A 15,568-nucleotide genomic window follows, 5' to 3' on the forward strand; every position below is an offset into this window, starting at 1 on the left:
GGTATCGAAACCAAAATGTTGGTATCGTGACAACACTACCGGGGACACATAGTTCTGTATAAAAGACATCAAAAAGTGCATTTTGCATGATAGGTCCCCTTTAACCTGTTAAGCCCTGAGCCTATTTTTCAGGTCTCAGGCTTGAAAATGACATTCCCAGAACAAATGACCATATCTTCCCTTCTAAAAAGGGGTAAATTAATCATCTTTTTTCTCAAAGCAATGATAAACCTGTGAGTTGGATGTAGAAAAGTCAGAATCAATATAGATTTTTTTTATTTTAAAGTAAATTCAGATTGAACATAGGGCTGGGCGATATATCGAGTTTACACGATACATCGTGGATTGCACTCCATGCGATGTCGTAAATGACCACATCGTGAACATCGAGTATTATGTTGTCAAATCAATTTCCCGCCGCGGCCAAAATGAGCTTTCCTTTCTCCTCATAGACACAGTCACACACGCAGGCCCAGTCTAACTTGCAGACAAACATTACACACATGCACAGTGACAGAGAGCAGGGCTCGACATTATAAATGGTCCGCTGGCTCGGAAGCACTATTTAGACACCCCGGGCCAGCATAACGCACTTTCCACTTGCCCGCTCGGGCCACTAAAAATATTGCTTAAAAAAATTAAATTGTCCTGTGGTATAGGTACTTTGACAAGCAATGTTGTTAAATTGTTTAGTTTATTAACGCTACAACATAGCGTTTCGTGAGGCGGTTGTCGTTGTTGGGTGAAAGGCAAACGGGAGCCTGCTCGCGCTGGCTCCGCAGCAGCTGTTTGCTGCAGAGCCAGCGCGAGCAGGCTCCCGTTTGCCCGTGAGCGCCGGGCAAAAAACTATCTTCAAATAAAAGAAAGTCACCGGAGGAGTTAAAAGAGAGTGACAGGTAGCATGAGAAGAAGAGGGAGAGAAAGTTTCAGCCAGCTTCATCGATGGAGTTGGCTTCTAGTGGTGCAGCGACGCGTCCTAAAACCCTTTTATAATCTATCGATTAGATTTATGATTCGAAAATTATAAAAGTAGGGTAGACATGTGGAGATTATCCGGCTGAAAAAAACGTGCATTTATCAAACAGGTTTGTTTTCCACAGACCTTATTTCCAGCTATTTTCCAAAACCCTATGGAGAAATCCCATTGCTTTTTTGTCGAGGGAACCAGCAGCTTACTTCCTGGTTTTAGGACGCGTCACTGCACCTCTCAATATGATGCCAATATAAACAAGGTCTTCTGTCAGCTCTGTACATCAATGCCGACCTATGCTGACAAGTGAAGAGTAGAAAATATAAAAGGTATTGGCTATAGGGAAATGTCCCAGCAGTTTAGGAGAATGAAGGTTATAATCTAATCTAATACATAGCCATTACATGTCTAACTCCTGATAATGACAGGAAGACAGAAAGCGCATTATACTAATAATAATAATAATAATACTACTCATAATAATAGCAGACATTTTTGAACAATGACCACAATATCATTATTTTCATAAACCAAATATGAACAATTGAGGAAAATGAGGAAGAACTGATGATTCAAATGTTGTAGTACAAGTAGTAATGTAGTTAGTGCATAAATTACTATTGCAACAAATGTGTTAATTTTCTTCATTATTAGTCGATTTTTTTTAATGCAGACATATGTTGCAGGGACTACTAGAATCATCATACTGGCGTGACTGTAAACATCAGGGGGTTTTTTAGAGGACATTTCAGAATATCGCGATATATATCGTAAATCGCGATATAGTCAGTAAATATCGCGATATCATTTAGAGACCATATCGCCCAGCCCTAAGAACAAAGTAAAAGAAAAATGTAAATTATTGTGTCTGTCCAAAATTTTAAAAAAAAGAATACTTATAGTGAAAACCACCCTTGAATGATGGGATAGTAGACTAAAAGCTTTAGGAATCCAAACTATAACATACAATAAGTACCCTGTATCAAGATTGATGCAAAACAAGTGACATTTGACCTTTTTAGAGATTTAGCAAAAAAAAACACTTCTGGGGTCATTTTCCATATCTCTGGCCCCCTTCGAGTTTGATGAATGATAAAAATCCATCTAAACATTATCCATTGGTGAATGAGTGATGCGCAGCCAGAATGCACCGGAACCGGAAGCTGCTATACACTCTGGTGGCTATCATTAGCAGCTAATATGAAATTTCTGTTTTTTACATAAAAATGGAATGATGAATTATCAATAATTGTTCAAAGTGACAGACACATTGGATTAACCTTCAGCAACATCTTTTATCGTTTTAATGCCATTGAACACGACTTTAGATCAGAATAACAGCTAAGGTGAGACGATATCCCGTGAATGCTCCGTAAAGCTACGTGTTGTGATGTCTGTGTTTCCTTCCCCTGTCGCGAGTTCTGATCGCCCAGTGATGATACTTATACCTATCAGCTTTAATCTGATAACTTGTATGTGCAGTTACGATAAGTAACAAGGGTATTTTTACCTTGAGTTATGTGCTAAGTGAGTCAGCATTTTTTTCTCTCAGGGCTCGGTAAAAATGGTTCGATTGGTTTTTAAATATTAAAAAGCCCTGAGAAACAGTTTCATGAACAAACTACCCACAGGACGCGGATTAGGGTCCTCTCGGGCTTAACAGGTTAAGGACAAATGTAGACTCTGCATCAACCCTCCTTCAGTACCTGAGTAGTCGGTGGCGGTCCAGATCAGCGCGTTGGCCGAGGCGTTCATGGGTTTGAGTTCCATGGCTGGTATGATGGTGTGGTTGGCACACACCCTCAGCACCTGCTCTCTCCTCATCAGAATCCGGTAGAAACGTTTGCTCGGGTGGTAGAGGATCTTCAGGTCGCCGACGCCACGCTCCTTCCACTGGCCGAGGTCGCGGTCCCATCGGTACAGCTTGGCGCGCTCCTTGAACAGGATCTCCTCATCCTCCTCTCCAGACTTGGTCTCCACCTGAGAGGCGCAGAGACGAGGAGTTATCCTGAACGCATCACTTCAATTAATGTGGAAAATGGAAAGCTACAGTGTGACAGCTCAGTTTAACGTACCTCTGGTAGTGACACGATTGGCTCAAAGTGAATGTCCCCATTATTAGCGTACTCTTCATCACTGCCTTCCTCACCGTTGTCATTTTTTGGCACAGAGCTCATGCCCGCCCTGAATACCGTCGCCCCAGCGTTTGCCCATGAGAAGTTGGAGTCTTCATAAATGAAACCAATAGATGGTGGTGAAATAAGACGTTGTTGCTAAGACAGTCGGTTGTCAAAAAGACTTGAGAAAATGTAGAAGCTCACCTTGACCTCCAAATGCAAACCCGTCTGTGGTTTGGGCCAAATCAGCAAAAGAGGAACCTCCCAATGTCACAAAGCCAAAGCCGGAGGAGTCTGTGGAGGGCGGCAAAAAGTTATCATCAAATACTGCATTATATTCAGGAATACAGCCAGCAGCGTGATGGACACAACAACACACACTGTGTAAAGTCATCTGATGATACAGCAATGCATTCAATCTGATGATTTTCATCGTGTTGAAATAACTATTCTGATCCTCAACTTAAAAGTACTACAATGTAATAATAATTACAAATCCTTAATACCTTAAAAAAGTATAAAAGCTTCATTTATTCAAGATATCACAGAACAGATAAAGACACCAGTAAATCAAGGTGACCTGTGTAAAAAGTAAAAAATATCACGATTACTGCTGTGAAAATACACTTAGACTAGGAGGCAGGGTTATTGTAAAAGAAAGAAGAAACAAAAAAGAAGCAGTTTAAAATGTTGGCCATGAGCTGAAACTAATAGCTTTGCAAAAAAACAATAACAAGAATATGCCCTGAGGTGGGCAGGGAAGATTTTGGCCGACCCCTCGAACCCTAACTGTTTACCCCCCTCCAACAAATACCAAACAGATCACCCATTCTAGTCCTGTTTCATACCCCTCTATTTCAGCCCTGTTAATAAAGGGCTGGTTCTGGGTCTGGCCCTTTAAATGTTGCCGAGCTGCTGCTGGCCACGCCCCTTTGGAGCATGCATGAGCTCTCCTCTGTGAAGACAAAAGGCGCGTTCACACCGCAGTACTTTTCCCACTTTAGTTCCGAAATGTCGAGTTCACACCAAAAAGAGCCAGAACTAAAATTAGTTAATCAGAACCTTTTTGACCCCCTGCTAGAGAGCAGCTACTTTCGTGGGAGAAAAAGGTTCCTATGTCTGATTGGCTGGGCGGAATGCAAACCACACCCCGTAAAACTCCAAAAAGGTTTTGTGAAGCCGACATTTTATTATCCTCGCATTAACATTATTAGCATTAGCCCAGCGCACAAACGCAGAGAGACTAACTTATGGCAACACAAAAGAAAACATGGGAGCGGTGGAGATGAGGAGGTGTCGGCGTTCTGGCGATTTACTCAGAAGGCTTCAGTAGAAGCTGCTGGGACTCCCAGCAGCTTCTACTGAAGCCAGTCCCCAACTCCGGGGACTCCAGGGGGGTATACTACGAAACAGGATTTTCGCTTAGCCGGCTAACTTCAGGGAAAACTCGGGGTTTCCGGTCCTACGAAGCTGGTTCTCTTTTTAGCAGGCTAGATCTCCATGGTAACTTATGCTGTGCGGCTAATCTGGTCGGGACCAGGTGAGGTTGCAGGCTAAGAGCTCAACTCAGTGAAAGCACTGCCTGCTGACCAATCAGAGCTCAGTGTGCGGAGTTTAAAGCGATCAAGTCATATTACAGGAGAAAGGAAATACAGAAAAGCTGCCATTGCAGGAAAGACGGCCGGCAAAAATCACAGATTGTGTGAACCTGAACATTAATAGAATATCACCTCCCATCTTCAGAGCAATCTGACTATTATAACCTTAGCATTAAGAAAGCTTACTTAAATATCTGCCACAACATTAAGTAACCGGATCAGAGTAACATTAAGTACAGTCCACGGCATATCACATCATAATATATCATATATTTCCTTATCTGAGTCGGCTGAGCCGTATCTGGCCGTGCAACACTCAGTGTCACATACTGTATGCAGAAGTATTATTTTAAGCAACACATACTCAAGACAAATGTAATTAAAGTCAGATCCACTCGTGTGATATCATAAACCTGTTAATGTACGCATTCAAACACTTTTTCTTTTACCAGCTGTATTCACCTTGCAGGCTTTTATCCTGGATAAAGTGTTTAAGTCATGGATGTTTAAGTTTAACTTCTTCATATTTTCTAATTATATAGTTGACTTTTCATTCAGGAAGTATGACGCTGCGCTGTCAGTACGCTTCTCCATGTTTGTGATTAGTCGAATGCTCCAAATACCACCCCTTTCATGTGAACGCGCACCTAACTAGATAGGACACGGCTGACTTGAGCGATCCACTTGATAACCCGTGTCGTAGTACCGTTTAGTGAGAGCGCGTATGTTTTGGATTAGGCCAACCGTCTAACTCAAACATATCCAGGTTAGGTTGAACCAGCTTCGTAGTACAGGCCTTGGGTGGCAGTATTAGCCGTGAAGTTGTCTGCGGCCTGCCAGTAAACCAAACGCAGAAGAAGAAGAAGTGACGTCAGCGGCTTCATTTGCCAAATCCTCCCCCAGGGAACTAAAGAGTTCTCATGAACCTTTGTGGGAAAAGTACTGCAGTGTGAATGCCATATCATGTTCTAAACCACGGAAACTCTTTCTCTCTCGCGGGTTTACCACAAGGAAAGTACTTTTTTATATCCTGCTTTTTTACACAGTGATAGCGATACTTGCTAATGTAAACACAGACCATATTAAAAACACGTCACGCATTGTTTCTGATACAGCGACATTTCTGATAGGGGACGATAGGTTGGTGCGGAATGTTGCCAGGAGTTCAATGTAAAGCCAGGCCACATTTTAGTAATGTCGTCGTGACCAGAGCAAATCTGGATCAGCCCCGTTAAACCCCCGTTTTTAGAGATGTGGGGGTTATTTGACACTTTTTGAGTCTCCTTTCACACCGGTGGTATAAAAGACATCAAAAAGTGAATTTTTAATAATAGTTGACCTTTAACCGAGATATTCGATACTTTGGTAAGAAGGTTGTTTCTCAGAAATAACATCTGAACACACACAGCAGGAGCACAGTTGAGCAGGAAGTGGTCAGTACCTGACGCAGCTGTTGGAGCAGAGAATGCAGCAGCCCAGGGGTTGCTCTCTGGCTCTGGGCTCTTCTTTGTTGACAGGTCAATGGGAGAGCTGCTGCTGGGAGCTTCAGTCTGAGGCTCTGTTTGCTCCCCCGGTGTGAACGTGATGCTCGAAACCCCAGAGCTGCTCGAAACCTCAGTGCTGCTCGAAACCCCAGTGCTGCTCGAAACCTCAGTGCTGTCCGTGGCTTCAGTGCGGCTGAATGTCGGGCCTGACGTTGGTTCCTCGACAGCAGGGCTGCTGGATGATGGCTCCTCTACAGGGGGGCTGCTGGATGATGGCTCCTCTACAGGGGGGCTGCTGGATGATGGCTCCTCCACAGGGGGGCTGCTGGATGACGGCTCCTCCACAGCAGGGCTGCTGGATGACGGCTCCTCCACATTAGGGCTGCTGGATGATGGCTCCTCCACATTAGGGCTGCTGGATGATGGCTCCTCCACAGCAGGGCTGCTGGATGATGGCTCATCCACAGCAGGGCTGCTGGATGATGGCTCATCCACAGCAGGGCTGCTGGATGATGGCTCCTCCACAGCAGGGCTGCTGGATGATGGCTCCTCCACAGCAGGGCTGCTGGATGATGGCTCCTCCACAGCAGGGCTGCTGGATGATGGCTCCTCCACAGCAAGGCTGCTGGAGGCATTTTCAGCTTTGTTTAAAAGGACACCCTGAAACAAATCAAATAACAAATTAAATAATACTCTCTAAATCAGGGATGGGCCAATGGCAGCCCACCTCCTCTTTTTGCAGCCCTCAGATTAATTTATAAACAATAAAAAAAAAAAAAGTTTACTTGTAGTACTGATACCATCCAATAGACTCCTAGTTACGTCGCGAGCTGCGTAGATGATTTAGTTTGCCAGCCAAATACCGCAAAATGATCTGTGACGCGTTTGTGACGTGTTTTGTCCTCTCTGAAGAACCAGCACCTTACCGTGGTAGAGAGGTTTGTGTGCCCTGATGAACCTGGGGGCTGTGTTGTCTGGAACCTTGTGTTCCTGGTAGGGTCTCCCATGGCAAATTGGACTCAGGCAAGGGGCCAGACTAAGATTGGATCACAAGACCTCATGAAAGCCGACACACGAAGTGAGGATACCCGGCCCGGAGGAAGCCCGGGGTCCCCTTCTGGAGTCAGGCCCAGAAGGAGGACTCGTCGGCGAGCGTCTGGTGGCCGGGCTTGCCACGGAGCCCGGCCGGGCACAGCCCGAAAAGGCAACGTGGGCAACACCTCCGCTTCTCCGTCCCGTGGGCCCACCACCTACGGGAAACAGCGACGGGGTCGGGTGCGCAGCCAGAAGAGTGGCAGTGAAGGCAGAGGTTCTCGACGGACCAGACCCGGGCGGCAGAATCTGGCTTTGGGGACATGGAACGTCAGCTCTCGGGGAAGGAGTCCGAGCTTGTACGGGAGGTGGAGCGTTACCAGTTGGATCTGGTTGGGCTCTGGGATCTGGGAGAGGGTCGCCTCCCTACGCCTGGGGGTTATGGGGGGGGAAAACTCTGACTGTTGTGTGTGCTTATGCACCCAAGAGCAGTTCAGAGTATACAGCCTTCTTGGAGACCCTGGAAAGAGTCCTGTATGGGGCTCCTGAAGGGGACTCTTTGATCTTGCTGGGAGACTTCAACGCACATGTGGGCAATGATGGAAACACTTGGATGGGAGTGATTGGGAGGAACGGCCCCCCTGATCTGAACCGGAGTGGTGGTTTGTTACTGGACTTCTGTGCTAGTCATGGATTGGCCATAACAAACACCATGTTCGAACATAAGGATGCTCATAAGTGTACGTGGTACCAGAGCACCCTAGGCAGAAGGTCCATGATTGATTTTGTTATCGTATCATCGGACCTGAGGCCGTATGTTTTGGACACTCGGGCAAAGAGAGGGGTGGAGTTGTCAACTGATCACCATCTGGTGGTGAGTTGGGTCGAGTGGCGGGGGAAGCCTCTGGATAGACCTTGTAAGCCCAAACTTGTAGTTCGGGTGAACTGGGAACGTCTGGAGGAGGCCCAAGTTCAAGAGGCCTTCAACTCACACCTCCGGCGGAGCTTTTCGGGCATTCCTGTGGAGGTTGGGGACATTGAACCAGAGTGGTCAGTGTTCAAAGCCTCTATTGCCGAAGCCGCGGCGGGGAGCTGTGGTCTCAAGGTCCTAGGTGCCTCAAGGGGCGGTAACCCTCGAACCTCCTGGTGGACACCGGTGGTCAGGGAAGCCGTCCGACTGAAGAAGGAGGCCTTCAGGGATTTGTTATCCCGGGGGACTCCCGAGGCAGTTGCAAGGTACCGACAGGCCCGAAGGGCAGCAGCCTCAGCCGTGGCCGAGGCCGAGGCAAAGCAGCGGGTGTGGGAGAAGTTCGGAGAAGACATGGAAAAGGACTTTCGGGCGGCACCAAAGTTGTTCTGGAAAACTGTCCGACACCTCAGGAGGGGGAAGCAGGGAACCATCCAAGCTGTGTAGAGTAAGGATGGGACATTGTTGACCTCAACTGATGGAGTGTTAGGGCGTTGGAAGGAGCACCTTGATGAACTCCTGAACCCGACAGCTCCGCCCTCTATGTTAGAGGCAGAGCTGGAGTATGACGGGGGATCGACTATAATCTCCCGGGGGGAGGTCACTGAGGTCGTCAAACAACTTCACAGTGGCAAAGCCCCGGGGGCGGATGAGATCCGCCCAGAAATGCTGAAGGCTCTGGGTGTTGAGGGACTGTCATGGTTGACACGTCTCATCAACGTTGCGTGGAAGTCGGAAACAGTACCGAAGGAGTGGCAGACCGGGGTGGTGGTTCCCCTTTTTAAAAAAGGGGGATCAGAGGGTGTGTGCCAATTACAGAGGCATCACACTACTCAGGCTCCCCGGGAAAGTTTACTATAAAGGTACTCGAAAGGAGGGTCAGGCCGATTGTCGAACCTCAGATTGAGGAGGAACAATGCGGAGTCCGTCCTGGTCGTGGAACGACGGATCAGATTTGTACTCTTGCAAGGATCCTGGAGGGGGTTTGGGAGTACCCTTATCCAGTCTACATGTGTTTTATAGACTTTTGTAGAGAAGGCGTATGACTGAGTTCCCAGGGAGTCACTGTGGGAGGTGCTGCGGGAGTATGGGGTGAGGGGGTCTCTACTCAGGGCCATCCAATCTCTGTACTCCCAAAGCGAGAGCTGTGTCCGGGTCTTCGGTAGTAAGTCGGACCCATTTCAGGTGAGGGTTGGCCTCCGCCAGGGCTGCGCTTTGTCACCAATCCTGTTTGTAATATACATGGATCGGATTTCGAGGCGTAGTCGTGGGGGAGGGGGTCTGCAGTTCGGTGGACTAAGGATTGCACCACTGCTTTTTGCAGATGATGTGGTTCTGATGGCTTCATCGGTCTGCGACCTTCAGCACTCACTGGATCGGTTCGCAACCGAGTGTGAAGCGGCTGGGATGAGGATCAGCACCTCCAAATCTGAGGCCATGGTTCTCAGCAGGAAACCGATGGACTGTCCACTCCAAGTAGGGAATGAGTCCTTACCCCAAGTGAAGGAGTTCAAGTATCTCAGGGTCTTGCTCTCGAGTGAGGGAACAATGGAGCGTGAGATGGGTCGGAGAATCGGAGCAGCGGGAGCGGTACTGCAGTCGCTTTACCGCACCGTTGTGACGAAAAGGGAGCTGAGCCAGAAGGCAGAGCTCTCTGTCTACCGGGCCATTTTCGTTCCTACCCTCACCTATGGTCATGAACGATGGGTCATGACCGAAAGAACGAGATCGCGGGTACAAGCGGCCGAGATGGGTTTTCTCCGCAGGGTGGCTGGTGTCTCCCTTAGGGATAAGGTGAGAAGTTCGGTCATCTGGGAGGGACTCGGAGTTGAACCGCTCCTCCTTCGCGTCGAAAGGAGCCAGTTGAGGTGGTTCGGGCACCTCGCTAGGGTGCCACCTGGGCGCCTCCCTAGGGAGGTGTTCCAGGCACGTCCAGCTGGGAAGAGACCAAGGGGTAGACCTAGGACCAGGTGGAGGGATTATATCTCTTCGCTGGCCTGGGAGCGCCTTGGGATCCCCCAGTCAGAGCTGGTTGATGTGGGCAGGGAAAAGAAAGTTTGGGGCTCTTTGCTGGAACTGCTACCTCCGCGACCCGACCACGGATAAGTGGGAGAAGATGGATGGATGGATGGCATTTGTGTGTATTGTGTTTGTTTCCCGGGGAAACACTCACAAGAAACACCGGCTGTTGTTATGCCTACTGTGACCTTAAGTTAGCGCTTGTAATTATGCCTGTACAAGCTTAAAAGTTGTATTTATCATCTGAATTTGGCAAAACAAGTTTAATATTCTAAAAACCAAGACTTTGTTTATTTGAAATCAGATGAAAACAAACTGTCACGGACCCTGCCGTGTTATCTATGATTACTATGCACTTTTCATTCATAATTTCAGCGGGAGGGAGGGGGAGCGGCGCTGAGGAACAGCAGAGTGCGGGTTGACAGGTGTCTGTGTTGACACTCCTCTTATTGTGCGTCAGCAGAGACAGGCTAAAAGTGTCTAAGGCTCAAGTTAGACAACTAATGTCTGGGTTAGTGTTCAGGACTTCATGTTTATGTCATATTAATGGTTCATCTCAATGCACACACATTTTCCATGCTTTCCAATAGTTTAAAATAGTTTAATTCCACTATTAAATAACGTGTTCAATGCAAACATGCCACTTGTACAAATTAAATAACATTTCAGTGAAATGATATTTGTTTAGTGAGCCTATTAGAGGATGTTCCCTGAAAGCTTGTAAAATGTCAATGAAGATGTCAGACTTAGTATATTTGTTAATAATTACATACAATACATGGAATTTGTGTGAGAGTTCCAAGTGAATATGTGGCCCCCTGGTGGCCAGTACATCAATTATGTGGCCCCCACCACCATCCAAGTTGCCCATCCCTGCTCTAAATAATGCATTGAGAAATCAACTGTAAGTGGTTCAACTCAAATACACACTGCTAGAATGAATAAATGTACTTTTCACATATGCAAAAGTATTTTTTTATAATTTGATGCTGAATGGCTTACTTATCTGTCAGTATAAACAGGTGCCACTAAAGGCACGGACACACCAGGCCAATTATTGGCGTTGGTGGGCGTCAGGCCGACGATGAGCGTCGACACGCCCTACTCAGATTGGTGTGTCCCGCACCGTTGGGTCTTTTCAGCCGGGCCGACGCCTTTTCCGGCCGAAAAACCGCAGATTCAACATGTTCAATCGGCGGGCAGTCGGCAAAAGAAATCACTCTGATTGGCTGTTCAGCTAGCGAATCAGTGCATGAGAAGCGAAACGGAAGTGAGGGACCCAAACAAACTATTAGGAAGGCAAATCTGAGATTTCATTTAACTCCAGCCCTCGACACAGGTTCGGGAAAGCCCCATCCGTCTGTGTCAATTCTTTGTCGTCAGATTGCTGTGTCCGGGCTTTAAGACTTGACAGCTGACCCCTTGTTTACACAATTTAGGTACTGTCTGCTTACATGCTTATTCCAATTTGCATTATTATTGTCCGTATAAATATGGCAGTCTTTATAAGTGTTAGGTCCATTACCAGGTCTTGTTGAGCCTTGCGGACTTCTGTGTCGAAGTCTTCAGGCTTCTCAAGGTCCGTGTCACTGTCTGTGGTGCTCAGGCCGCAGAAGAAGTTGGGGGGGAGCTGGTACCTCCTGGCCCTCTCCTCCTCCTCCGGTGTCGGCTTCTTCTCCCACACCACCTGGCAGTCTGACTCTGCATACAGGACACGCAGGTTTAGGGCTAGGTATAGCATGCCATGTAGTGACTAGTGTATTGGAAACATCATTATTTATGAAACGAAGCCCTAAAGATGTCAGTTGAGGATGTATTGAACCAACATTGTGCTTGAAAAAAGCCAAAAGTGAGGGGCCAGTAATTGGATAAAACAGTGCGTGACAGACATACCATCACCACATGCTGCGGCCTTTCTCTCAGGAGGATCCAGGTAGAGCTTTCCATTCAAGGCTTTAATTGCTGACTCAAAGTCCTCGTCTGAAAATTCAAAACAAATTCAAAGCATATTCTCCATAAATAACTTTTATTTGCTATCATGTGAGTTGTTGATCCCACAGTTCTCACTTCACTCTAACATACCTCGGCCATATAGTAAGAAAGAATCTTAGAAATTTTTTTGTCTACTTCCCTGAATAAAAGTATTCAGATTATCAGAACGATGACGACCAGTTTAACAGACATTTACACATTTGGTGAAAGATATCATCAGATTCCAAATGCACGTGTCAAAAGAGATTACCGTAATTTTCGGACTATAAGCCGCGCCTTTTTCCCTATTTTTCGACGCTGCGGTTTATATAACGGTGCGGCTAATCTATGGATTTTTACAGCTAACGGCCAACACCTTTAACTCTATGGGCTCTATGGCCGGTCCGCGGACACCCACCTTTAAGCGGCGGGTTCCAGCAGGAAAAGCTGGAGGCCGGAAAAGAGTGAGACAGGTAGCGCGCAAAAGTAAAAGTGGAACCGAGAGTGGTATGCCGCTGCTGCGGCTTATATTCAGGTGCGGCTTATAGTCCGAAAATTACGGTACCTTTTGTTGCTTAAAAAGAAAATGTGTTTAAATACAACAATTGATCCTAATTTCAAATGTCAGGATGGTTATGTGGGATATACACATCAATCATGCAGACAACAAGCAATTTGCACTTTAAAGGCCCCATGTCATGCTTTTTGGGTTATTACCCGTCCCCTTGTGTGTTATGAAGCTTTTTATGCATGTAAACGTTCTGCAGAGTCACAAACCCTCAAAGTACACACTGTAGCACAGAAAAGACCTGTCTATGCTGCTCCAAAACGCCTCGTTGGAGATTTCTCTTTTTCCATTGTTTTCTTCCTGGGTACAGTGACGTGCCCATACCCAAATGGACCAATCTGCGGACTTCCTCACACAGACACTAAATTATTTCTCAGCTGCAGCTTCGCCGATTTCCCCTCCCTGAGATGGCGGGACGTGGCGAGGCTGTGTGTGAGCATACACACACAAACTCCCAGCCAGGCTGCGGGTGTGTGTGTGTGTGTGTTCGGGCTGGTTTCGGGCTGTGTCTCGCAGACGTTCACTGGGCTCATAGGGAGGGGGTGCAGGAGCTCCAACAAGCCGTTTAGGACAGAGAGTGAATACACATACTTTACAGAGATGCTGTATGAGAAACCAATGTGATTTTGGAAAATTATACAATATAAATCTATTTTAGTATACCTCAACAATTTTATTTTAACCTTTATTTAACCAGATAAAAGCATTGAGATAAAATCTCATTTTCAATGCTGACCTGGCCAAGAAGGCAGCAACATTACACATAACACAAACATATAAAGTACAGAGAAAATAAATAAGAAAACAAAAGAAGAAAAAGCAGTCACTACATTGTGCACATTAGGACATTAAGAAAGGTACACTACTTATTACTGCAAGAGCAGCTAGTGGTAAGGACTTCAGACAACTTCAATTTACAACATGCTATTGAGACAAGTGCCCTCAGTTTTAGGCTTGATTGAAGGTCATTCCAAGACCAAGGACCATAATAAAAAAAGACCCCTTTTTCCACAATGGAATTATGATCAGTAGAAATGGCCATGACATGGGACCTTTAAGAGGATGTGCATGGTGATAATTAAATGACGGAAAACTATTTTAAAAAATGCACAAAATGAGGTTACAACGATAATAAAATGTGTTTAGGGCTGCCAATTTGTCAACTAAACGTTAGTCGGACAAAAAAGCATTAGTCCATTAGTCGAAGAAAAAAATAAATGGTGTGCTTTGACTAGCCTTGTATCAACATTTAAAGACCTTTAATATCTAATCATTCTGACCTTAGAAAACAATAGATTAAAGCTTTCATTCCATGGTGAGGGTGTAATGTGCAGAGGGATAAAAAAAAATATATATATATATATTTATAATATATCATATACGTGCGATGATTATTCGACTAATCTCCTGAATTGACGACTATCTAAATATATTTACCATCAGTTTGGTCGTCGCTGGTGTAGCCTGGTTCATTCTGGTAGCAGAAGAAGGTGAGAGGCAGCAGGAGTTCCTGGGCTAAAGCTGCCTGTTCGGCAGTTGGTTCCCTGACATACACAACTTCCACCTCCGAGTCCTTGTACGACCCAACGCTACCTCCTTCTTCCTGGGGGGGCCCTGTGACAGACGGATACAAAAGAAGCAGAACAGGTTAATCAGCCTGGGATCGAAGTGCATATATTAAAAAGGAGCTTCTTCATTCCTTTCATAGCCAGAGGTGTTAGTTCCACACACACACCACAAATAAATCATGCACAAATGCAAAAATGAACGACATGCATTTGATTTACTAATGTGTGGGACAAGTCTCAGTGCTTTTTCATTTGACCGACTTACTGTAGGACACGTGGTCATGAAACATTAATTAGCAAAAACACCTGAGTTTTTACTTTCATTAGCCTTTGCTGAGGTGCGCATTGCCGGCAGAAGCCAGACTAGACAGGGAATTGCATTTCATGCTGTTGCTACACATCCTTCTCTAAAAATGGCACCTGTGACGTTCGCATAGTGTGCTCCCCTCTGAGGAAACATTCTCCGAGGAATCTCCCCAGCTCACCTTTCAGAAGACGTTCAGGTTTACTGATGAGTCTCCTGTTGCTACACTAAACTGTAGCTTGATTAAGGAAATGCTTGCTTGTCATTAACCTTTACCATCATAGCCATTTTAGCATCTTTAGTTACATCTGTGAATGTGGTGTGTGGTGTATAAAATGGCACATAAATTAGCACATTTAAACTCTCCTGTGTGAGACACATTTTATTATGGCAAGAACTGTTGCGTGTTAAAAACTGCACATCCACACACCGGACATGCACCACGTTAGCGGTTTCTTTTCACTCCGTGCATCCAAGTTATTTCTGTCTAGTGATAAGGGCCAGCCAGGTGACAGCTGAGAAGTGTTAACACACACCGCAGTAGTTAGAGTACCTGGGGGTTCAAATTGGGTAGTTGATGTGCTGGTCCAAAAAGCCATTGGGTTATCTTTGAAAAGCCTAAAATCCAGCCCTGAAGGATGATGGGTAGTTGGGCGAAGAAAAACTAATTGTGAGGCTGGTTTAATAAAGAACATGGCTAAAAGTGTTAAAAATAAAAATGTGATATCTACTGTATATGTGTTTGAGTGTGTGTTGAATGAATTGTGTTTGATTTCAAGGGTTTGCAACATACTCAAAATGTATAGAAATAATGAAATAACATAATGAAACAGTGTTATATAGTGACTACATGGAGATTAAATGGGAAATCACTGATTCAAATGCAACTCTATCTTAGACATTTTTGAAAAAGGTCTTGACTGGGTCAACTGAAAAGATGGTGGAGCAAATGAGATGCTGATGAAACAAG

General features: G+C 45.7%; 1 protein-coding gene across 2 annotated transcripts in view; it reads right to left on the reverse strand.

Moving 5' to 3' along the window:
* Positions 1 to 15,568, reverse strand: part of ranbp2 (RAN binding protein 2) — a 45,885-nt gene that overhangs the window by 9,656 nt on the left and 20,661 nt on the right. The window contains exons 21-28 of one of the 2 annotated variants that reach the window (XM_079667232.1): positions 15,152 to 15,229; positions 14,164 to 14,340; positions 12,081 to 12,167; positions 11,713 to 11,888; positions 6,127 to 6,829; positions 3,292 to 3,381; positions 3,046 to 3,197; positions 2,677 to 2,950 (exon numbers count right to left, since the gene is read on the reverse strand). In XM_079667232.1, coding sequence (XP_079523358.1) covers positions 2,677 to 2,950; positions 3,046 to 3,197; positions 3,292 to 3,381; positions 6,127 to 6,829; positions 11,713 to 11,888; positions 12,081 to 12,167; positions 14,164 to 14,340; positions 15,152 to 15,229 — 1,737 coding nt within the window. The remainder of the gene's footprint in view (positions 1 to 2,676; positions 2,951 to 3,045; positions 3,198 to 3,291; positions 3,382 to 6,126; positions 6,830 to 11,712; positions 11,889 to 12,080; positions 12,168 to 14,163; positions 14,341 to 15,151; positions 15,230 to 15,568) is intronic. The other variant, XM_079667233.1, reaches the window with a different exon arrangement.

Source organism: Notothenia rossii (assembly GCF_949606895.1).
Source record: "Notothenia rossii genome assembly, chromosome: 2".
Classification (NCBI taxonomy): domain Eukaryota; kingdom Metazoa; phylum Chordata; class Actinopteri; order Perciformes; family Nototheniidae; genus Notothenia; species Notothenia rossii.